Source organism: Calcarisporiella thermophila (assembly GCF_041956535.1).
Source record: "Calcarisporiella thermophila strain CBS 279.70 unplaced genomic scaffold VTP21scaffold_1, whole genome shotgun sequence".
Taxonomy (NCBI): Eukaryota; Fungi; Calcarisporiellomycota; class Calcarisporiellomycetes; order Calcarisporiellales; family Calcarisporiellaceae; genus Calcarisporiella; species Calcarisporiella thermophila.
Genome location: NW_027192191.1, coordinates 1572778 through 1594922, shown reverse-complemented (window position 1 = coordinate 1594922; position 22145 = coordinate 1572778). Strand labels below are relative to the sequence as shown.

At 43.5% G+C, this 22145-nt stretch overlaps 10 protein-coding genes across 10 annotated transcripts; 4 read left to right on the top strand and 6 right to left on the bottom strand.

Moving 5' to 3' along the window:
• Positions 1-130: 130 nt before the first annotated feature.
• On the top strand, positions 131-1908 carry VTP21DRAFT_684 (uncharacterized protein; the record flags this gene model as incomplete). The annotated part of the gene is made up of 3 exons (XM_069397514.1): positions 131-159; positions 221-331; positions 396-1908. 3 exons carry the CDS (start codon positions 131-133, stop codon positions 1906-1908), a joined length of 1653 nt encoding a protein of 550 aa, XP_069257063.1.
• Positions 1909-2452: 544 nt separating this feature from the next.
• Positions 2453-3523, bottom strand: VTP21DRAFT_683 (uncharacterized protein; the record flags this gene model as incomplete). Its single annotated transcript, XM_069397503.1, has 2 exons — positions 2453-3106; positions 3170-3523. The coding sequence occupies 2 exons, from the start codon at positions 3521-3523 to the stop codon at positions 2453-2455; spliced, it is 1008 nt and encodes a 335-aa protein (XP_069257062.1).
• A 407-nt stretch (positions 3524-3930) lies between these two features.
• Positions 3931-4593, bottom strand: VTP21DRAFT_682 (uncharacterized protein; the record flags this gene model as incomplete). The annotated part of the gene is made up of 2 exons (XM_069397492.1): positions 3931-4162; positions 4292-4593. The coding sequence occupies 2 exons, from the start codon at positions 4591-4593 to the stop codon at positions 3931-3933; spliced, it is 534 nt and encodes a 177-aa protein (XP_069257061.1).
• Positions 4594-4732: 139 nt separating this feature from the next.
• Positions 4733-6804, top strand: VTP21DRAFT_681 (uncharacterized protein; the record flags this gene model as incomplete). The annotated part of the gene is made up of 5 exons (XM_069397481.1): positions 4733-4816; positions 4877-5506; positions 5567-5644; positions 5705-6387; positions 6471-6804. 5 exons carry the CDS (start codon positions 4733-4735, stop codon positions 6802-6804), a joined length of 1809 nt encoding a protein of 602 aa, XP_069257060.1.
• Positions 6805-7104: 300 nt separating this feature from the next.
• VTP21DRAFT_680 (uncharacterized protein) lies at positions 7105-7533 on the bottom strand (the record flags this gene model as incomplete). Its single annotated transcript, XM_069397470.1, has 1 exon — positions 7105-7533. The coding sequence occupies one exon, from the start codon at positions 7531-7533 to the stop codon at positions 7105-7107; it is 429 nt and encodes a 142-aa protein (XP_069257059.1).
• A 914-nt stretch (positions 7534-8447) lies between these two features.
• On the bottom strand, positions 8448-9221 carry VTP21DRAFT_679 (60S ribosomal protein uL15; the record flags this gene model as incomplete). Its single annotated transcript, XM_069397458.1, has 4 exons — positions 8448-8585; positions 8660-8907; positions 8975-9038; positions 9219-9221. 4 exons carry the CDS (start codon positions 9219-9221, stop codon positions 8448-8450), a joined length of 453 nt encoding a protein of 150 aa, XP_069257058.1.
• A 260-nt stretch (positions 9222-9481) lies between these two features.
• Positions 9482-15564, bottom strand: VTP21DRAFT_678 (uncharacterized protein; the record flags this gene model as incomplete). The annotated part of the gene is made up of 7 exons (XM_069397447.1): positions 9482-10201; positions 10265-10893; positions 10966-12395; positions 12464-12669; positions 12743-12822; positions 12882-14374; positions 14459-15564. 7 exons carry the CDS (start codon positions 15562-15564, stop codon positions 9482-9484), a joined length of 5664 nt encoding a protein of 1887 aa, XP_069257057.1.
• A 254-nt stretch (positions 15565-15818) lies between these two features.
• On the top strand, positions 15819-18332 carry VTP21DRAFT_677 (uncharacterized protein; the record flags this gene model as incomplete). The annotated part of the gene is made up of 8 exons (XM_069397436.1): positions 15819-16099; positions 16161-16284; positions 16348-16485; positions 16546-16755; positions 16818-17132; positions 17208-17337; positions 17399-18094; positions 18154-18332. The coding sequence occupies 8 exons, from the start codon at positions 15819-15821 to the stop codon at positions 18330-18332; spliced, it is 2073 nt and encodes a 690-aa protein (XP_069257056.1).
• A 1034-nt stretch (positions 18333-19366) lies between these two features.
• Positions 19367-20308, bottom strand: VTP21DRAFT_676 (uncharacterized protein; the record flags this gene model as incomplete). Its single annotated transcript, XM_069397425.1, has 3 exons — positions 19367-19485; positions 19553-19658; positions 19721-20308. 3 exons carry the CDS (start codon positions 20306-20308, stop codon positions 19367-19369), a joined length of 813 nt encoding a protein of 270 aa, XP_069257055.1.
• A 243-nt stretch (positions 20309-20551) lies between these two features.
• On the top strand, positions 20552-22140 carry VTP21DRAFT_675 (uncharacterized protein; the record flags this gene model as incomplete). The annotated part of the gene is made up of 7 exons (XM_069397414.1): positions 20552-20565; positions 20633-20736; positions 20820-20882; positions 20945-21035; positions 21100-21214; positions 21282-21619; positions 21702-22140. The coding sequence occupies 7 exons, from the start codon at positions 20552-20554 to the stop codon at positions 22138-22140; spliced, it is 1164 nt and encodes a 387-aa protein (XP_069257054.1).
• Between the last annotated feature and the right edge of the window lie 5 nt (positions 22141-22145).

Here is a 22145-nt window from a genome sequence, read left to right as displayed (position 1 = left end):
ATGGCATCGAATAAATCGAGAGCCTATAATTAAATCGAAGATCTGGCCGATATCCTTCGATTTCTTCCAAGCTAAATTTGTAAAAATTCTTATTTGGAAAGCACATCCACTGTATAGAGTCTGATTGCCGATGTCGAACCCGCCTCCACCAGATACAAGGTAAAAGCGGACATTCGACCTGATCGCTCCTCTCCTCATTCAAATTTAATCCTCGATTCAGTTTAAATCAGGCGGATTTCCGCAAGCTTCTTGAAACTCCACGAGGTGACTCAGGACCACGGCCAACAGTCCTTGGGAAGCAATTGAAACGCGATGCGGTCCCCAAAACACCGTGAGTAGCCATGATTAGATCAGATTGTTTTGGAACGGTCAGTCATTTTTGCCATTAATTATAGACGATTAGGGGCTCCTTCATTCCCCAAGCCCGAAGTCCCCAAATTCAAACCTAAACAATCATCTTCCAAGCGCAAACATCCGTCGTCTTCCACAGAAGGATCCGACCCACCGCCCCCTAAATACAGAGATCGTGCTGCGGAACGCCGTCGCGGCTACAACCCCGATTATGTCGAAACTGAGAAAATCCTGGAAACGATCAATCAATCTGCCTCAGACAATGGCGAAGGTTTGAGTGCGTATGAGCAGTCGAAATATTTGGGAGGTGATGCTGCGCACACTCATTTGGTGAAAGGGCTTGACTATACGTTATTGCAACGGATGCGTGGAGATCTACCCAAAGATCAAGAAGATGGCGAGGGTGAAATACTAGATGAAGAATTGGAAAAAGCGCTAGATGATAAGGAAGTTGCTCAGCCGAAATTCAAGAACAGTTTGGAGGAAATGCCCGAGTTGAGGAGCCCATTTTCTCAAAATATATACAACATTGCTATTTGCCCACCTAAGCCGCTCCCCAAAATGAACGAGCTATTTGTTCAAGGCCGTATGGCATTTGTATTTGAACTGGCGGATGAGAAGGGTGAGCACTCACAACCTTTTTCCATACCAACGACACTCATGCGTAGCAAAGCAGATCTACCCGAGGCTGCACACATGGGTGTCTCTGCCGACCACCTGGTGATCGAAAAAATCGCCAATTTGTTTGCCGAGTTGCGATCGGGGAAACGTAAAGATAAGAGTAATGCAGTGTCCGAGAAAATAGTGGAGAAGAATCAGAAGCGGGAGGAGGTCAATGCACCCGCCACTATGGCGAACGACGATGATGATGAGGATATTTTTGCTGGAGTTGGGCGAGACTATGTGTATGAACCCGACGGAGCAGAGAAAGACGCCGCCCCGGACAAAGAGGAAAATAATAGTGAAGATAATGGCTTGGGAGAACAGAATGAGGAGGCAAGGAATTACTTTGGGGATAAACCGGAGGAGTCGGATGCGGGTGCAGCATCGGAGGAGAGGGAGAGCAACGAAGCATCTATGGAGGTGAAAGACATCCTTGCCCAAGTATCTAGCAATCCGGAGCTCACTATCGACTCAACGGTTGCTCCATCTCTCAAAGAAAAAGTACGCATATCAGAACTACAGCCCACTTCCTATGAAGGCTACGACGCGTACGGTTCCGATGATTCAGATGAAGATGGCCCTCGCCCCAATACCCTCGTCGACCAGGGTGTCCATAAGAATAAGCGTGCACAGCTCTCCCGATGGGACTTTGACAACGAAGAAGAATGGAGGGCCTATAAGGATTCGGTGGAAGCAATCCCCAAAACGGCAATGCAATTTGGAGTGAAGATGGCGGATGGGCGAAAGACAAGACGAAGCATAGGAACAGAAGCCGATTCCCGACAAAAGCTGGAAAGAGACTGGCAGCGTATTAGCCGCATCATGGAGAAAAAATACGGAGGAGAGGAGGAGGGGGATGAAAATAAGAAAGAGGCAAAGAGGCAAAAAATGTAATCACCTTTCACTTGTAAATAGATTTTCATTCCTAAATGCACTATCCAACACCAGAATTTCGTTGAAGAGTTGCACCTAGTAAATATTATCTCGCTATGCATTTGGAAAAAAAAAGACGCTAAAAGGATGCTAAAAAATTATACTCAATTCTCGCTTGAGATATGAAATAAAAATTTCGCGTATACTTAAGCGTTATATCCAAATACACTAGGCGAGACTTTTATCTTGACGCTGCACACATATGCCAGGGAGGCGACGACTGAGGTGATGAAGCATTCAATTCAAAAATCATGGAATACAGCACACAGCATCCTTAACCAAAATGAAATGTAGGGATATTTCTTGGTAAATCAAAGTCAATATTTTTAAATTTATTACAGGGGAGACGTTATAATACAGAAGTAGGTAATTTCCGCGAGAAAAACAAAGAAACAATAATAATTATAAAGCAACAATAAAAGTAAGAGTCCAAGGAGAAAAAAAAATCAAGAATAATATAATAAAGTAGCGATATATACGTGTGTGCGTGTGCGCGCGAGGTCAGTCAAAGCTCAAATGAATTAATCCCATCTTCCAATTCTAGGCCATCGGGGGACAAGTTCCGCTGATGTGTTGCGTGGAGTTTAAGGAGATTACGCGGTGAGCCAGCCTTCCGGTACAAGTGCATTAGGCCAAGCAATCGATTCAATAGGAGGTCGACCATCTTGCCGGAGCCGGAAATTCGAGGTATAATGGAGGGAGAAAAATATTCTAAAGAGGAGGTAGAAGAGTTGGTGGATGCGTGGGGATGGTTTCGGTTGTTCGTCGATGTGGGATCACTCATCACGCTGCTTGCGGAGAAGGAACGTTTTCGACGTGGAGGAGGGAAAAATGACAGCTGGGACGCGGGGAGCGTCTGAATTTCGGCTTCAGTCAGAGCCGATCTGTGGCAGGGTGAGGAGGAGGGTGAAGGAATTGAATTATTATTTTGCCGCCAGGGGGAAGGCCGGTCGGAGACCGGTCTGATTACTGCAGAGTCAGAGGAAACTGTGCGGGAGGGGGTCATATTATGGCGCATTCTCCGCGCAAAAGTTATGGAGTCCCCGCGGACGAAAGAGTTTTTATCATGCAGGAGGTCCTCAATGGGAATGTATATGTACTTTCGCATGTGGATGGAATCGTTGGCCCAAAGCTTATTCATGCGCTTTAGCATCGCAATCTAAATGGGACAGGATTAAGCTCAAGTATAAGTGGAGGCGTGAGTATGCTACTCTATCTTTACCTCTACTCCGTAGCTCAGAGCCACTCCCGCCAATGTGTCATCTGGTTCAACCCGATGCACTATCACTCGCCTTAATCCTTCCCCTGTATCCGGTACACTTCTGGCTACTTCGCTGGAATCCGATCCATCCTCCTCCCTCGCTCTTTTCAAATCTTCAGCATCCTCATTCAATTGGCCATTCTCAATAAAGATGCTAAAATTGGTTTGCAATGCATTTTCGTTATAAACCGACGATCTTGTTTCTGCCCAATCGAAAGACCAACGCCTCCTGGCGCTGACATCGCTAAGTGGATGAAAATGGACAGGCCTCCGCTGTCGATTTGGCTGAGATGGGTGCCCCAATTCATCGCGCATCGTGATTTCTTGGATCTTATTATTAAAAAGCTCTTACCGATGTTGCGCAAAGCAATTTGGGCGAATCGTAGTAAAATGGAGAGTTAGGCAAGCCAATTTATAGGGGAGCAAGGCCGAGAGTAAACCATCAATTCAGGAGGCAAATATGAATTCAATCATCTATGTTAAACCAGATATAAAAAAGGGTCTAATACTAAGAAATTGAGAAATCCAATTTTATGGACTGAGAATCAATAATTTTTTAGCCACATTAAGTCCGGGATTGATATATTGCTAACAGATTCTATTATACAAGAAGTGATGATGCAGCGGGGAAGAGATAAAATCTCTAATTTGAAAAAAAAAGTTCTAACATAAATATCTTAAAGATATAATGACAAAGCGAACGATGAAATATCAGCAGTATATCATGATCGGGAGCTTGCTTCTTTCCCAGGCTTTTCGATTTCTTCGGCTGCCTCGTCCATACCCTCGTTCTCAGATTCCTCCTCGTATTCTTGATTATCGCTTTCTTCCTCAGAATCCGACTCCTCGACTATGGCTCGGTTGTTGTTCACAAAAATGTCATTATCGTCCGATTCAGATTCATCACTTTTTTCATCGGCTAGAGAATTTTGATTATCATCAAATTCCACCGGCCTATTAGTATGGGAAAGATAGAAAATAGGAATCAGCTTCTCATGGATTGTAAAAACAAAACTACACCTCCGGGATTTATCAGATTAATAAAGTCGAATGCTTGCAACATTCATTCGAAAAGATATTTACCATATACCCTGTCGTTTCAACTCTTTCACATGCTCTGGATATAGCACATGGACAATTTCACCCTCCACCTTGCCCCCTTTCTCTGCCACATCGGTTGGATCGACTACGACAAAATGCCCTCGCTTCACCCAGATAAGATTACGGAACCTCGGCGGAAGTAAAGCAAGCGTCTCTCTTTTATCCGGTAGCACCACATCAAAGAGATTTTTGCCACGAGAGGCAACAACACGAGCTACAAAGTTGGGTGGGGTTACGGATGGTGTGTCTAAGAGGACTTCACGGGTTAATTGCTTTTTGCCCATAAGTGTGTGATGTTCAAATGTGCAAAGTATCTTGTTTAGATTTTTCATAATTAGCAGTGGCTTGAAATAATTAAATTAATCACACAGTCACACATTATTAGAGACGCGTTAGCGCACTTGGGAATTTGTCGCTTGCAACATGGATGAGAGTATCATAGTTCTAGATGGCACATCCTCTCCTGACGCGTCCACGAAATGGTATCACAGTCAGAGCATTTACACCGTAAGTCTATCCCTTTTATATCTATTGTACATTTCATTATATCTTCCACTTCTCTCGTAGCCAAACACAAAAAATAGTAAAAAAATTACGACTCCTCTCACCGTATCCTCTACTTGCTCCATCATCGACTTCACAAAAGACATACGTACTCCTCTTGGAGATTCCAGACATGGGTCTACTAAAAAAAGTGTAAAATCTTTATCTCGTGATGCAAACCCACTTCCAGAAGACGCAGAGCCGTCCTCGGGAGGTCTGAGAGAAATGTGCGAAAACGTACTAAACTCTCCGGAACCATGCAACTCAAACTCAAAGAGAAAGATGATTTCCATGCATTCGGTCGATCTGAACAATAGCAGCGACCCTATTCAACTCGCAGATCCATATGCGGTGGAAGAACCAAAGATCATTTCACTTATGTCAAGCAGTCCACCTCGTGAGACTTGTAGTCATCCCTCTCGATCGAGTGCACTCCCGTCATCGGGTGGATCTGATTTTCCCACCGTAGCTACACTCATTCAAACCTCAGTGAACAGAAAATCCTCACCGACAAGGGGAGGCAGCATATTTGAGGAATTGTTATTGTCTAAAGATTCAGGAAGTGCCGGTGATGGTTGGGATACGGGCCCGACTAAGAAAAAAAAGAGCAAGCTAAATAGCAGAATGTTGAAAGAGTCCCACAAGTTGACCAGGGTAGGTAGTCCAGGATATTTGAAGAGTCGTCCTTATACTAAAATATATAGCTGACTTTAGCAACAAGCTCGGGAAGCAACGCTACTACAGAAAGAGCTGGAGAAAGAGGCGAAACGACTGGAGAAACAAAGAAAAAAGGTAAGCTATTATGTGCTTCGATGTAGTGGATGAATAGCTTAATCTTGAATCAATAATTAGGAGGAAAGAGAGCTCGCCAAGCAGAAAGAACGCGAGCTCCGCAGTGCAAATCGGGTGCGTACATCCCGCTCCGAGTGTGCCGAAGAAGAAATGATAGTGGATGTAAATGGTCGCCTACTCGATGAAACAGAGATAGGACCCCAACTTCGAGAAGCTTTCGATGCTCACAAGATCTCCTATAATCCACTTCCGGAAAGTTCAGATTTGACAGTTTATTGGCGTCGACGGGTGACATGCGAATGGAACGAGGACCGAGCCGAATTTGTGACGGTAGAGCCAAAGATATGCGAAGAAATTTTCGTGCTCGAATATATGATGGCAAACGAGCTCGTGGACCTGGTGCGAGCAAAGGCGTTGCTACGACACGCAGATATATTGCAGCAGCAATATCCTGGAAAACGTATAATACTTTTGATAGAAGGTTTGGAAAAATATTATAAAAAGCAGAAGCAAGATGAACGGCGACAATTTGCAAGGGCTGTCAGACAAGCCTCCGGGGCTTCACTGAGTCAGGACAGCACTGGCGAAGAATCAAGGGAAAACCCAAAGCGAGAGCATATAGAGGAAGAGTTGATTTCACTACAATTGATGAAGCGGTATCTGATTGTTCATACCACCGGTAGTAAACAATCCGCAGAAACTATCTTACAATTTACAATGGACATTGCCACACGACCATACAAGTAATCCAAAACCCATGGCTGCGTGAGACTGGACTGGACTAACTCTGTTTCATTTGCTTTTTTATAAAAAAAATAATAAATAGGACAAAGCGCAACGCAAACTTCAATTTCTGGGCCAACGCTCATGTTCGCTGCGGCTCGGATGCTGCTGAGTCCTGGCTTCGGATGCTCCAAGAAATCCAGTTAGTTACACCACGGATAGCTGAGAGTATTGTTGAAGTATACCCGACAGTTCGCTCTTTGTATGACGCCTATTTTGCTTGTGAGTCGATCGAAGAAGGAGAAATGCTACTTGCCGATATCGAAGTTGAGAGGGTTGCGATCCCTGGGCAACGACCTAGACGTATTGGACCTGCAATGTCGAAGCGAATCTATCACATATTTATGGGAAAAGACCCGAGTCAGGTATTGGCTTGAAAGCGCCCATGGTTCTGTATTTTTTATAGGGAAAATCAATTTAGAACTCTTCTTCAGATTGATTGATGTTTTTATTGTGTTTAATATATATCTCTTCGTTTAGATTGTAATTTAAAACCTTCTCAGAACTCAATCGAGCCTTCAAAATAACCTACTAATTTTGATGCGGGGGAATATGTAGATATGCGTTTATAAACGTGTTGTAGAAAGAATAAAGTACAACTAACAACTTATTAGTATAAATCAGTACTTGGACTTGTATTTAGTGCGGGTTGGCGCCATTTTTGCGAACAAAGTCTTTTATTGTGTTCCCATTACTTCTGCTTGACCCCGCAACCGATCATAAACAGCAATTGGCCGCGTGCATACCGTACAGTAGTGGGTAGCGTCTTGAAGATCCCGAATAACAAGGGGGGCCCAGAACAATACTGCAGCGCCAATAACGCAGATACCAGCCATTGAAAGCCACGCAAGATTTCCAGGTTTACAATCTACCCGTGTAAGAACGGCGTGTTGGCAATGGGGGCAGACAGTTATTGCAGGCCTACCCCGCAAGGCTGATGGGGGGAGGGGTGTATTAAGCACATACGTAGTAGAAGTAGTGGGTGGAGGTTGGGGGTATTGAGTGTAAGGTGGAAGCTGAGTGCTCTCTTGTTGCTGCGGGGGTTTGCCGTCGGGATATTTAACATCTTGCGGGGCAACGTTTGGATTGTTGTCGGTTGGTTGCATCTTTGTTTTGAATGATTATATTAAAAGATGGTTAGGAAATATCAGCGAATTTTTAAGGACAAAGGCCCATTTATCTTGCAAAAATTTTTCTTGGCTCTTGGCTTGAACATCAGTCACATTCGACTTTAATATGGCAGAATTCCTCTTTGGGAGTGAGCATGACGTGTCAGAATATTCTACCGAAATTTACCCTGTTTCCTATAGACCTTAAATAGCTACTATCTTGGCTATCAAGTGAAAAGCATTTCATTCAAGAATAAATGTCAAGTCTTCAGTATATATCGGACGCTAGCAACCAAAGGAGAATGTAAACATTGCACCATTTCCCCTATTAACCAACATTCAGTCCAGTCAGCGTTTTCTATCATAAATTTTTCATTTTTTTGTTGCCACTCTTGAGGGATGTAGTTTGAAAAGACCAAACATTACCTCACTGAATTTCATTGAGATTAAAAATATTTCTATTAAGAAATGAACGATATTTTTGTATATGCTATAAATATAAAAGCAATAGACATATGTGATGTATCAATCGCTTTTATATTTATACATGCGGATTGTTAAGGTATAGGCCAGGCGGGCTTAGGTTCTGAGTAATATTAAAAATGGTTACATTTTATCGTAACCGACTACAAATACCTGCACGCAGACTCGAGTTATACTATAAATGTGATCCCAGGATATATATGTGGAATTACTTTCTCGACATATCATTCAGACATTGAACGATAATACTGGCCTTGCTCCACATTCAATTTAATGGCTCAAAGAAAAGATTAAAGAAGCCTTAGACCTTGAGATGAAAACATATGAAAAAATTTTCGTTTATTATTCTAAAACTCCATTTACATTCCCTCTTAGAAATAAAGAGGATGTAATAGAATAAGCTGCAGGAACATTTGGAGCCCACGGTTTTAAGCAGACTTTTGAACGATGTCGACAACACCACCGGCGGCCTTAATCTTCTCTTCAGCAAGCTTCGAAACGAAACGAGCTTTGACGATGAGGGGCTGTGAGGGAAGGCGACCTTTACCAAGAACCTTGCCATAACCCTAGATTAACAGCAGAAAGAAATTTGCATTGAGAAAATCAGGAAAAATCTCGAGTACATGACAAATATACATACAGCACGGATCGTGTCAATTACTGGGACCACGTCGGTTTTTCCGGCATACTTCTTGCGTGTCTCCTCCGAAACAAGTGTCCACAGCTTGTCGATGTTGACGACTGGGCGATGGTACTTGTTCTTGGTAAGGTGGAAATGGCGCATACCAACCTTACCAAAGTAACCCGGATGGAATTTGTCAAAGTTAGTGCGGTGGTGATGCTGACCACCAGCCAAACCACGACCTCCCGGATGCTTGCGGTGTTTACCTGTAGATTGGGGGATTGAATTAAATTAAGAGAATCCAAGATCTATAAAAGAATTGAATAGAATTACCAATACGACCGTGACCGGCAGAGACGTGTCCGCGCTTCTTCCTGTTCTTGTGCAGTCTGGTCGGCTAAAAACTCCAAAACCAATTAGATCTCGATTCATATAAGCCATTAAGGATGACCGAATTAATAGATCTTTAGAAAACCATCCAACCACTACGGAAACCATCCATCCATCACAGAGAGGGCTTCAATCCCCCCATCCATTCTCTACAGGAACGTAAAAGTAGCCATCTCGTCATACTCACCATCTTTTTTCAGTAGATGATTGAGGGAGCAAAGAGAAGGAACTTAAATTCGGCTGGGCCCTCTACTTTTCTCTAGAATTTCCCTCGAAATTACTGATGCTGAAATTTAAAGTCACAATTCTCTGTTTAATCGAGCAAAATCAGAACAAGTGATGAACATAGAGGCTAAAATCATAATTCAATACCTGTACATTATATCATAAGGAAATCAATTTATTAATGCAAAAAAAAAGATATCTCTGTATCATATACAAATAAGTTCTCTAGCTTGTCAGCTTACAATCTGACAGAATTAGCTCGAGGGTATCAATTTTGAGCTCTGGCAGTGCAGACCATAAAGTTAATCTTGCATTGGCAGTGCTCTCCCTTGTTTCTTTTGACAGTAAGGTGGCTAGAGTCCTTAGGGAAGCCGGTGATGGTACATCATAATACACAAGATAGGCACTCAATAATTCCGCATCTAATTTGCAGTCGAATTGGAAAGGATATTTTGTATCTACAAAGTACTCCCGAACCATGTGAGAGAGTTTCCTTTCAGTGTTGCGCGTTAAGCCAGTGAAGAATTCATCCACTCCATTGCGCAGTGCTGAAACAAATGATTCTTGCAGAAGTGGTGGTTCCACTTCCTCGCCGATAAATTGCTCTATGGCGTCGTAATGAGCCAGAACCAACTTCACGTTCCATAGCTCCAGAGTGTTAACCACTCCTCGCTCCATCCCTTGCCTTACTTGATAAAGTTGAAGGTAGATTTGTATTGCTTCGGGTTTATCAAGGGTGAGACTTTCGTAAAGGACTGGAGTGCAGAACGTGGCAAGGTCGGATTCACCATGGCACAGGTGGGTAGCAAAAGCAAGCACCTGAGGATCGGCCGAGAACGTTTTCACATATTCATCTCGACTAGCTCGCTCATTCCCGATTTCAGCATCAACACGCATACGGCGAGGGAGTGAACGATTGAAAATACTTCTAAACCCCTTTGGATCCTAAAGATTAAAAACAAGAGAGTTAATTTCTAGCTGGACATAATCTTAGCGGCGGCCAATTACCTCATTATAGCTTAAGTGTCCAGTCTTCCGCTTCACAAATATAACCTGCGTCTTTAACAATGACTGCAAGTGCTCAGGATTTCCTTCCAAGTCGAGCTCAATTGGCCAATATCTAGGGGTTGTTAACTTGATCGTCTTTATCGTGGCAAAATCCGGCAGCAGGCACGGTGTCACCATAGTCACTTCGCGCGACGCTTCTTGATCTTTTCCCTTGAGAGTCAGAGTAATTGGCACTAAACATGCTTCCCTTGTCTCAACATCCCTCGTCACCAGACATCGAGGCTCAACCGCCAGGACCCATAAGTGCCTCCAAGCCTGCAAGTGGGCCCGGTTATCATTTGGCGACAGTGGAAACCGTGGGAACAGCGCACACACTAATGCAGCTATTGCTTTATTCGATGTGCCAATTGAGATTTGACCGCCACTTGCAAAGAGGAATCCTATAGCCATATGTGCCGCCATGTGGTTGCCATAATTGGTATCAGCATTTATTCGACCATGAAGCTTGCGAAGACGCCGCAAAATATCCAAATCGCCAGTTCCAACCATGATAATGGAAAGTGAAACGGCGACAATATCCAGGCAGGAGCGAATCGTATTCTTTGATATTCTTTCCTCGAACGTGGTTGCTGTAATAATAAAGAAATTGAATATTAGAGGAACGTAGATCAATGTGGCTAAATCGAGTAGGTAGAACTTACGTGCTGTGTTCGAGAGAGAAATGAAATAGTCCAGATAATGGAGCAGACAATGCGAAGCATTTCTATCACCCGAGCCAGCATAACGTAGTCCAATATTCATACAAGCACCCGTGATAATATTGTAGTAAGCTTGCCGAACCGATTCGATATTCGCATCAGTGTGCTTCTCTTCTTCTTCCATATCACTTTCGTTCCCCGGCACTCCAGCGGTGTGGCGCAATATTCCATGGATGAAAGGGGGAACCTGCGCCTCAACCCACTCGCGTTCGGGAACAATGGAGTCCCACATAATCAAGTTGCGACATAGAACACGTAGCAATAAAAAATCAGGTCGAACGAAATCAAGCAAAAACAGCGTCTGCGGGACAGTGAGTTTCGCGGCAATAGTAGCATTATTGGTTTTCAAGTACATAAGTCCCAGAGCAATTGTGGCCCCCGGTGCAGTTATGTCCACGTTGATGCTCTCGCCCTCACGAACGCATTGGTTAAAGGAAGAAGAGCCCCCTGCTGGGGGTGGATTCATGGCTGAGTAAGAGTGCAGGTTCCACGCTGCAGAGCCTTTCGAACTATCCAGTTTTCCTCCGTTAATATACCGGAGCAATACATCGACAATTCTTATGTCTGCTAGCCCGAATGCTTCTGAACCACGTCCAAGTGTGATGAAACCGAGCCCCAATCCTGCAGCAAGGGAATAGCACTCGCGATGCATATTGTTTGCATCTAGGACGGATAATTCTCGTCGTCCGATCTCTTCAAGCATTACCTCCGTCATACGGCGATGAGCTGTGCCCATGTAGAGAAGACCAATCCCCAATAGCGAGGCCGTTTGGGTCAAGGAGGGTAAATTAAGATTGCTAGAGTTGGGCGGCAATAGTGCGGGTATATGAACGCACAAAAGCTTTGTTACTCTGCTGTTCATTGTTCCGCAATAAGCAGCCGCCATTCCCAAGAGCAGCCCAATCGAAGTTAAATCATGTTTCTGAGAAAGATAGTTGTAGCACTCGAATGTCACCATTGAGTTCGCCCGATTTTTCCGCCATGGTCCTAACAGAGATTTCACATGCCCATTCAATCCCAGTGCCAAGAGGAATCCAGCGTGTGAACTGTTCAACTCGTCCGGTTTATTAAACGCAATCCACGAGATGTCGATCTCCGTGCATTTGGAGGAAATTCGCAGTCCTGCTGCAACGCCATTGTGGAAATCGGGCCAGTCGAAAATATCATGGGGAAGCGGACTCGTGTCGAGTTCGACAGTCGTGTTAAGTGGGTTGATTTTTGCAGATAAATTAAACGCAGGGATGGGGAAGCGTTCAGTCAATACAGGAAGCGAAGTACCATAAGTGAAGATACCGCGTCCGGCAGGAAGTGCAAGGGTTCGCCAAGTTAGCTGTTGAACACGTTGCTGTTGCGCCGCCGTCAATTCATGCTCACTATAAATATGGAAAATGGTTAAATATAAGGGCTAAATAGACAGGAGTAGAGCTGAAATGCTATTTACCCTAGCTCTGGCATATCAGGCATCCTAAGTTTGGTGAGGCGCGACGATTGCAGCAGCTTCTGAACCTCTGCTATCCTTTTATCTTTACCAAAGCGAAGATTAACGATATCCTGGAGAGTAATTATCGTCCCGTCCTCGTCCTTTTTGGTTGGCTCAGCTGGGGTGGCTGATTGACAAATGCTATTGACGTCGCGTATTTGGCGATTCTATAAACGAAAGAGTTTGTTCTACATTGGTCAGCAGGAATCAAGAGAGCAAACAAACTCATAAATAGCTTGCCTTTTCTATATCTCTACGCACAAGTCCCTGTGAAAATCCAACAGGGTAGCCTAATGAAAGCTCAGCCAAATCTTCTCGACCTATTGTAGCAATAATCGGTTAGCTCCCAATATCCCAGAAGATATATTCAGATATTTACCAATGAGAACATAGGCCTCTGGTGGCCATCTTGCTGGAGGGGATTTTCGACATTGTCTTATCGCCTCCCGCAGTGGTACCCCGATACCAAAGGGAAACCGGTCCATATCTTTTTCTTCCAATCTCTCCTGTACCATTTTTAGCACCATTGCCTCCGGTCCCTTGGATAACAGAGCCTCATAAATCCCACATATTTTTCGTGTTGTTTCACAACAGTTGAAATCATGTCGTATAGCGCCATTATTTGTTGTGTTGAAAATAGAAGCAAGATCACTGATTTGCGGAAAATGGGTATCCACCGTCCTCCGCCGAAGACAGTTATAAAGCCATCGATATATATCCGGCGGGGATTCACTCAAGGAAGTAAGCTTTTCATTCTTCTCAAACAACAAGTTAGCTTTTAAATCCTGATCGGGTGGCGTTATGGTGGTGAAGAGAATACTAGAGAAAGTACGCTGGTAATAGTCAATATAATCATACCAGCCAATATTTTGTGCAAGCTGCCATAAAAGCGGAAGTAGCGAGGAAATATTACGTTGTGAGACAACCTTTAGCTTGGCATCCTCACACACCAAATGTAGAGCATAGAGCACAGCACATGTTTGATGAGGAATGATCTCGGTAGGATTTCTAGATTGCAGCTCACAGGCCTTTGTTAGCCAACCTTGTAGGGTAGATACAACAGGAGGGTTGACGTTTTTAAGTGCCCGCATCGGTGCATCGTTGTTGTACAGATTGTGATGGCGAGATATTAGGAGAAAATTCCAATCGTCTTCTTCAACGGTACTTAAGAGTTCCTGACGAGTAATACTGGCAGAAGAGTCAGATTGGAAAGGGTGAAGCAGGGAGAGAAGTGTAATAGCAAAATTATCCCATTCTTCTGTAGATACAAGGTGAGCGTATTGCCTCCATCCATTAAAGTGTAGCTCAAAAAATCGAATGCGGAATCGAATGAATATTTCAACTGGTAATACGTATGAGCACGCCTCCATACACGAGCGTACCAATTCAGACTGGGGAATAAAATCGGATAATGTTCGCACCATCCGGTGATCCTTGAGTACCACTGTGACACGGTTGAAGACCGGATCTCTGAGAGAAGTGATTTCAAGAGGTGCACGATTCTCAGAAGTGACTCGAACCTCTTGGTCCTCGAAAATTGAGGGCTCACGACGTCGTTTACTCGTGATTGCCTGCTTTACTTGGTCATCGATGAGCGAACATTCGAGCATTGGCTCGCAGCCGGACCACAATTGTAGTCGAGTACCTTGAGATGGCAATATCAAAATATCAGAGAAGTGGCGATGAGTCGCATATATCGGGGCGGCGCATTCTGCGGGAAGATCCAGATCGGGGTTGATACTGATGTTAATCCCACTTTCAACAGAAGATATCCGAAATCCTCGAATATTTCCTTTATCTTTATCGAAGAAGCATAGTAAAGGACACCCGTCAATTGCATGAGCAATCCAAACATTGTCGGCGCCAATGGTTCTACCAGTGGATTCAGTTCGTTAATATCTTGCTTCACTAAGAAAAATGCAAAACAATGTATTAAAGAAATGCGTCGTTACTCACTTTGAGCACGAGCTGTCGGTCCATAGTAATTCAAGATACGTCAAGGATTTCATCTTTCTCTCACTGCTAAGGGAAAGATTTGCAGAGCTATCCAAGTCCGTTAAAAACACACGGTCCAGAGCATGTTCTGATGCGCTTCGAAAAAATGAGCTCCTTTTCCTGGTTGATCGCGAAATTGGGCTGTGGGGGTCTTCACTAGAGTAGTAAGTCGCATAACGCCATACTGTATATCGCATGGTACTCTTGTTGTACATTACTACAATCGGAAGCTTATGATTTCGTGCCGGAATGAATATTACTTCTTCGTTCAGGTTTGCGAAAGGTAGCGTAGATTTTCCAATCTCAATACTCTGGCCAAAGGTGGATATCCTATCTGTTATTGAGACCATCTTGAATTCGTCGAGTGGATCGAGTAAACTGTATAGAGAAGCAAGCGCTGAAGTATTGGATGTCGCTTGCAGTTCTCCCTCTTCAGTCTCACGTTGAAGTAGAAGCCCAATATCGAGCGCCATCACGCGCCGTACAAGAAAAGGTAGATGAAGAGTGTACTCTTCACCATTTGGAAGAATAATTTTCATACTTTCAACTAGTAATACACAAAGCGCCCGCTCCACTTGCCGCTCCGGCCTGTTATCATCTCGTCCAAGAGAAGGCAGATCCTGATCTATATCCATATATTCATCATTTCGAAAGAGTTTTTGCTTCCGCTGTACCTCTGCTTCGATATCAAACTGTTTCTGCGTGTTACCCTTCATCTTGTTGTCTACGTCAAAAACAAACCATGCAAATAATGCATGCATAACTGGCTGTTCCTCTTTGAAGCTGTAGCTCTTTTTCAGCGTATTCCCTTGGCTCCACACTACTGTTGAACCCTGAATATAGAGCTCCTCGTCGAATCCATCGTCTGACATGGATAGCGAGGCGGTATTGCTCGGTGAGCCTGGAGGATTATAGAAACGTCCATCGAGAAGGCAGTATCTCTTTGTCGGTGACTCGACTAAGTTGCCACCAAAATTCTTGTCGTCACCACCATGGGGGATATTAGAGTGCTCTCCAAGGTATTTCTCGCCAAATGGCTCAAAGCTACCCAACAGCCGCACCGCCATTCTAAATATGATAATCACGTATTTTGGTAAATTTTCTATTTCGCGTTGTTCATTAATATGCTGCGCCAGAAACACGAAAAGTGGATTTAAATACTTAGCAGCATCCTCCTCTCGAATAAATTCGCGTTATGCTGTAATAAACTGATTATTTGAGTTTCTCTCCTGTCTTATGTTGCGTTCATACCTTCTATGTTTTATTAACTCCCACCCATTGTTGTAAAGACAAGAAAATTATTTAAAACCCATTTGATCGAATGGGCATTCAGGGCCTACTCCCTCTTTTTAAGTCAATCCAGCGTCCTGTGCATATTAAGGACTATGCGGGACAGACGGTTGCCATCGATGGATATGTCTGGCTGCACAAGGGAGCGTTTGCATGTGCGTGGGATCTGGCACAGAACAAACCAACCACCAAGTTTGTTGATTACTGTGTCCATCGGCTACGCATGCTAATATTCAATGGTGTAAAGCCACTGGTGGTATTCGATGGAGGAGCACTGCCATCGAAATTGCACACGGAGAAAGAACGAAAAGAGTAAGATTGATGCTATTGCCAGCCTTATATAAGAGCTTCAGTGATTATTTTCCGCGCGTAGAAAACGAAAAGAATGTCTCGCTAAAGCAAAGGCACTATGTCACAAAGGTAAACGAAAAGAAGCAACCGAATACTTTCAAAAGGGCATCGATGTTACTCCACAGATGGCATATCAACTCATCCAGGTATTTTTGTTATTGTTCTGATTGATCTATATTTTGTGTAGGCTAATTTGAAATTCAAAATAGGTTTTACGCGCGGAAAACATCGAGTATTATGTTGCTCCTTATGAAGCGGATGCTCAATTAGCATACCTAGAAAAGATTGGAAGAGTATCGGCTATTATCACAGAAGATTCCGATCTGTTGGTTTTCGGTTGTAAAAGGGTATATTTCTCATTTAACGCAAGTACCCTGGTTTTTTTTGCCTAACAGCTATGGAATTAGGTCATTTTCAAATTAGATCAATATGGCAATGGTGTTGAAATTCGACGGGAGGATATGAACTCAACCCAACATATTAATTTGAACGGCTGGACTCAAGATATGTTGCGACATATGTGTATCTTATCCGGGTGCGACTATCTTCCATCGATCCCTGGGATGGGGATAAAAAAAGCACATAAATACATCAATCGATACAAGACTGCCGATAGGGTAAATTCAATCGCACTCTATTTTTAATTGCCACTGTTGCTTAAATGGCATTGCTATTCAAGGCCCTAAAGGCACTCCGTCTGGAAAATCAAATGAAAATTCCACCAGATTACGAGCAAGGGTTTCAGCGAGCTGAACTTACTTTTCTTTATCAACGTGTCTATGACCCCGAGACTGCCGCCCTCAGCACGCTTAACCCAGTTCCAGAGGATCTTGACATTTCAATGATGGAGTTTCTTGGCCCTTTCCTTGAACCATCGATTGCCAAGTCAATAGCGGAGGGAATCACCTGCCCAATCATCAAATTACCGCTAGCAAGCATTAAATTTTTACAGGACGACGTGGGTGACTATCTTAACGAAAAAGAGAATGTAGTGGTTAGTGTCGACATTTATGACTGTTTCTTTAATGCCGTAAACTAACAGGGATCTATTGTGTTGCGTCGAAAATAGCAAACACAATACGCACCCAGCATTGTGCCTACATCGGATAGAAAAACTTCCAAAATAACCACCATCCAAAAGCTCAGTAAATCCACAGTGACCAATAATAAACCCACCAAGACAATCATGTCGTTTTTCGGTAATATCGCTTCGCATTTTCTTTCTCTCTACGCCTATTCATTGCAAATTACTTTTGGTAGCCAAGGCGACTTCTTCTACAAAAAACTCCACCTCTCACGGCACACAAAAGGTCACATCAGAGAGTAGTCAACCTCCGAGTAATCTCTTTCTCCCAATGGCAACTGCCCACGTCACCCCTTTTGTTGAAAAGCGCTCTAGTGAATCGGTGCGTCTCGATACCAATATCAAGCGTCAACGCACAGACGAGGATATTTGTGGCCTCGACACTTTTCCCAGCGATTCAACCTCCTCTCTTCATAGACAACCTCACACCGTTAGCCGCTTTTTTAATTTCTTTCGACGTCCTGTGCCTGTATCCTTGTCCACCGAATCCTCCACCACCATCTCCTCCTTTTCCACTTTCGAAAAAGCACGACCCACCGCAGAGTCACTTTTCACTTCACAGCCCTCGCTGACGAAGAGCGACTCTTACGTAGGCACTTCACAAGAAGATATGCCCTGCACTCCCGAAGATACGGATGTATACACCGGGGGTAATTGGGGGATGAACTCTGATCAAGCAGAAAGTAAAAGTGTTAATTGCGAATATATAAGTGGTGAAGACGAGATGGAGCGAGAGAGCAAAGAAAATCTCAGGCTAGTAGCCATGAGTCTAAGAAAGCGGTTTTCAAGATCAGACGGCAAGCAACTTGAAGTAGAAGATCAAACTGATCCTGGCACCTCTAACTTAAAGCCCAAACCCGACCATCCCAAAAGTATGCTTTCTCGAGTATTTAGTCTTGCTATTAACATGCTAATATTTTAGTTGATATAGGTCTCCCGTACTCAGAAGCGAAACCCAAATCTGCTCCGCATTCGCACGCACCCCTCTTCCGCTCACGCCCTGTCGGTCTTGGAAAGCCGAAGGAGCGAAAAAGCTTTGACTCCACCACTTCTGAGGGGAAGCCTAGCCTTGGGACACTCCTGGAACATTTTCGTTTTGACTCTAAATAATCACACTTACATTGTACATTTTTTTCCAGTTTATTAATTTTTATACGCTTTATTCTTTCTTAATAATGAAAGTGATTTGGAGCACGACGAGACGAGCAAGGCCTATTTAATGGTTGCAGACAAAATTTTATTTTTACAAAAAAAAATAATAAAATTAGCGCAAGACCAAAACAATCTTTATCCTTGCGTCTATGATTGCGCTCTGGCACGGCGACGACGTTGCTTAGCCTAAATAAATGATGAATGAAATTAGTTAGATCCTCCTACTGCATTGATGAAGACAATGGTGGACCTTCAATTTCGTTTTGTATTTGGCGGTTTTTCCTCCTTTTCCAATCGCTAGTGCGCTCTTCTCTCGCACATGATTGACAATCTGGGTGGGCACGGGTGACCGTACAGAAGAAAGTGTCGGGCGAGAGAGGGTGCTAAGGAAGGAACGCAAGGCGAACATCACACCCCGATTTCGAGCGCTCTACTTTGTTATTTTGCTTATCCTGAGAGATGTTTTTGGGGGGCGAATTAGAGGGTTTCTATTTTGTATTTTCCCAATGAGTAGTCACATCTACTGATAAAAATGGTGTCATAACGAAATCGCCCGCCCTGGCAGCCAAATAAGCCTGGGAGCCCTGCTTCTGGAGTATTGGGCCTTAGAGCGAACAATTCTATCTTTCAAACCATCTAAACCTGTCCTATCTGATCTCGAAAAATGCCGATTATCATCAATGAATAACATGATCAAAATCTATTTATAGCATAAAAAACAGGCCGAAAAAAAATATAAAAAAACACACCCTCTCAGTTATTAGTATGCTCGATAAAATTTCAGGAGCAGAGGAATATATTGATCCAGTCGGCTTCCTTTTGCTCATCTCCGGGAGAACGGATTAATAAGAGGGGGGTAGAAAGAGAGAAAAAAGAAACCAGGAGACCTGTCCTGTCATGCATTGAAAAATAACAGAAGATATAAGAATAAGGAAAGGAGAGAAATCTAAAAGCAATATAATATAAGAGAGAATGAAAAGAAGAAATAGGGGTTAGTTGCTAGTATGGTGTTCTCGCATATGAAATTCAAATGCATCTGGGTTATCCGCTAATGATTCGTAGAGATAAAGGAACGAGAAGCAGATGAAAAGGAAGGATCCGACGAGAGTTACTGTCCAGAATAACATGGTTTTTAGATGGAGCCTGGTCACCCTGATACGAACCGTATAATTGCTTACCTGTTCGTACAGAGATCTTAGATGCTAGCATTCGCCCTCCAAACACTGCAATTCCGGTACATATACTGTGGCCTACAATGGTGCCAAGCATGACCCAATGCACCTCCTATATACCATTGAAAATGGTTAGAAGCCAATACTTGTTGAGGAAAGGTCACTGCTATTTACGTGGGCGGCTGCCAGCGCTATTGTTGCAATTTGCGAACGATCCCCCCACTCGGCCAAGAATGTGAGTACGAAAGCTTGCACAAATACGGGTGAAAAAATGAGCTGCAGCAGATTGATAAACCCCTCTTTCAGACTCTGATCCTTTTGCACTACTTTCCGTTTCTTCCTTTCCTTATCATTGTCATCGCCATTGGCAACACCTTCCTCCACGTCCCGCATTAGTTCGATCTGGTCGTGTTCCTCAAGCTCTTCTTCTACTTCCTTCATCTCTTCCTGCGCTTCATTTCCGGTCATGTGGTAGCCCTCCCACGCCATCTTCAAACCAAATACCAAGAAAAGCAATGTGGCAAGATAATATGTATACTCCTTGGGAATAAGTTGCGGGACTGCGTGACCAAGATATGCTGAGAGAACGGACATTATGAGAAGAGAGGAGAAGGCCGCTGAGAAAATAAGCAGCCGTGAGTGTCTCATGGCCATAATGGCCGCGATCAGGAAGGTTTTGTCCCCGATCTCAGAGATCATAATGGTCAAGAATGACAGGAACAGAGACTTTTGTTCTTCATCATAAATTTCTATATCTACCATTCCCGATGCAATTGCGTGCGAATACTGATGGTCTTTTGAAAAGTGAAGTGATTTTGGATGAAGAGTTAGAATAATAATAATAATATGCTATAAATTATCTCCGTTTTGTGGCTTAGCGATATGAAAGGGACATTTTCTTTGGGGATTAGGGGGTCCAGAAACGCGTTAAGAAGTTAGAAAATACTTCCGACTCGTTTTCGTCATTTCATAAGTGCATCGGCGCAATTGCTTCATGTAAAAGCCATGTTGGATGACAAGTAGCTAATAAGCTCTGTGTTTTGCTAGTGAAGTGAAATCGCTTGCTTACATTCTGTCTAATGAAAGATATATAGGCCTATTGCTCGCAATCTCATCATCACTTCTCATTGGTGTCAGTTTTATCATTACAAAGAAGGGTCTAATAGAAGCCGCATCTGATGGAAGAAATGGTACAGTCTGCTATTCACTTTGGGCCTATATCCAGCAGAAGAATGTAGGCTAAACTCATCAATGTTGTGTCATTTTATCAAAGGAACCGCAAGTGACACATACTCCTACTTTCAAAACTCCCTTTGGTGGCTGGGAATGATAACGAGTAGCTTCTTCTGTTTCCGTGAGAGTATCTAGGCAAATATCTAATTACTCTATCGTCTACAGTGGCCCTCGGTGAAGTTGCCAATTTTGCCGCCTATTCTTTTGCTCCAGCTATTCTTGTCACACCACTTGGGGCATTATCAGTACTAATAGGGTATTGCACTTAATTTATCTAATTATAATTGGCGTAGAATGGCTGATTTTATGAATTTTCTTAGAGCAATACTTGCATCCTTTTTACTAAAGGAAGAGCTTGGGAATATCGGAAAAGTTGGCTGCATGCTCTGTTTGATAGGCTCAATCGTGATTGTGCTTCATGCGCCCAAGGGGAAGGTTGGGATATAGGATTACTCGAATACACTCGGAGATTCTTGCCAACTCCTTTTTTTCGTTATTGTAGGATATTCAAACTGTAGATGAAATCCTATACTATGCTTTTCAGCCCGCCTTCATCTTCTACTTTGTCTTCGTGGTTGCCTTTAGCAGTTTTATGATATTCCAGATCTCGCCCAAATACGGCAAAAAGAATCCTTTAGTCTACCTCTCAATATGTTCGCTGGTCGGTTCCATTTCCGTCATGTCCGTTCAAGGGTTTGGGATTGCGCTCAAATTGACATTTGCCGGCAACAATCAGTTTTCGCATCCATCGACCTACGTTTTCATGATAATAACCGTACTATGTATCCTTACCCAACTAAATTATTTCAATCGTGCATTAGATACGTTTTCGACCAGTGTGTATGTGATGCTTGATGAATACTCCGGGGAGGTGTTGTTGACATGTTCTCTCAATCTCGTTCCAATTTTTTTTTCTTACCAGGGTTAATCCGATTTACTACGTATTTTTCACCACCGCAACCATCATAGCATCTGTCATCCTGTATCAGGGATTCAACACTACTAGCACAGTGGAGGTTGCATCCCTTTTCTCCGGCTTCCTGACTATATTTGCCGGGGTCTACCTCTTAAACTCGACGCGAACAACAGACAATGCGAGAGAATCGGCATTGCTCGATCGGTTACCGAGGCCGAGCTTAAGCCTCTCCATCCACCGACACCATCCTAACGGCAGTGTGAGCAATCTCACGCGTATGAGTTTTGACCACAATCCTGGCCCAAATGGAGTAGTCAGGGCTGGTGGCGGAGGGGATGGAGAGGATGAGGAGACCATTGTCATGAATTCATTCGAGGAGGATCGATTAGGATTGACAGCTATACATGAGTCAGATCATGAGTATGATACCATATATGTTCGATAATTCTA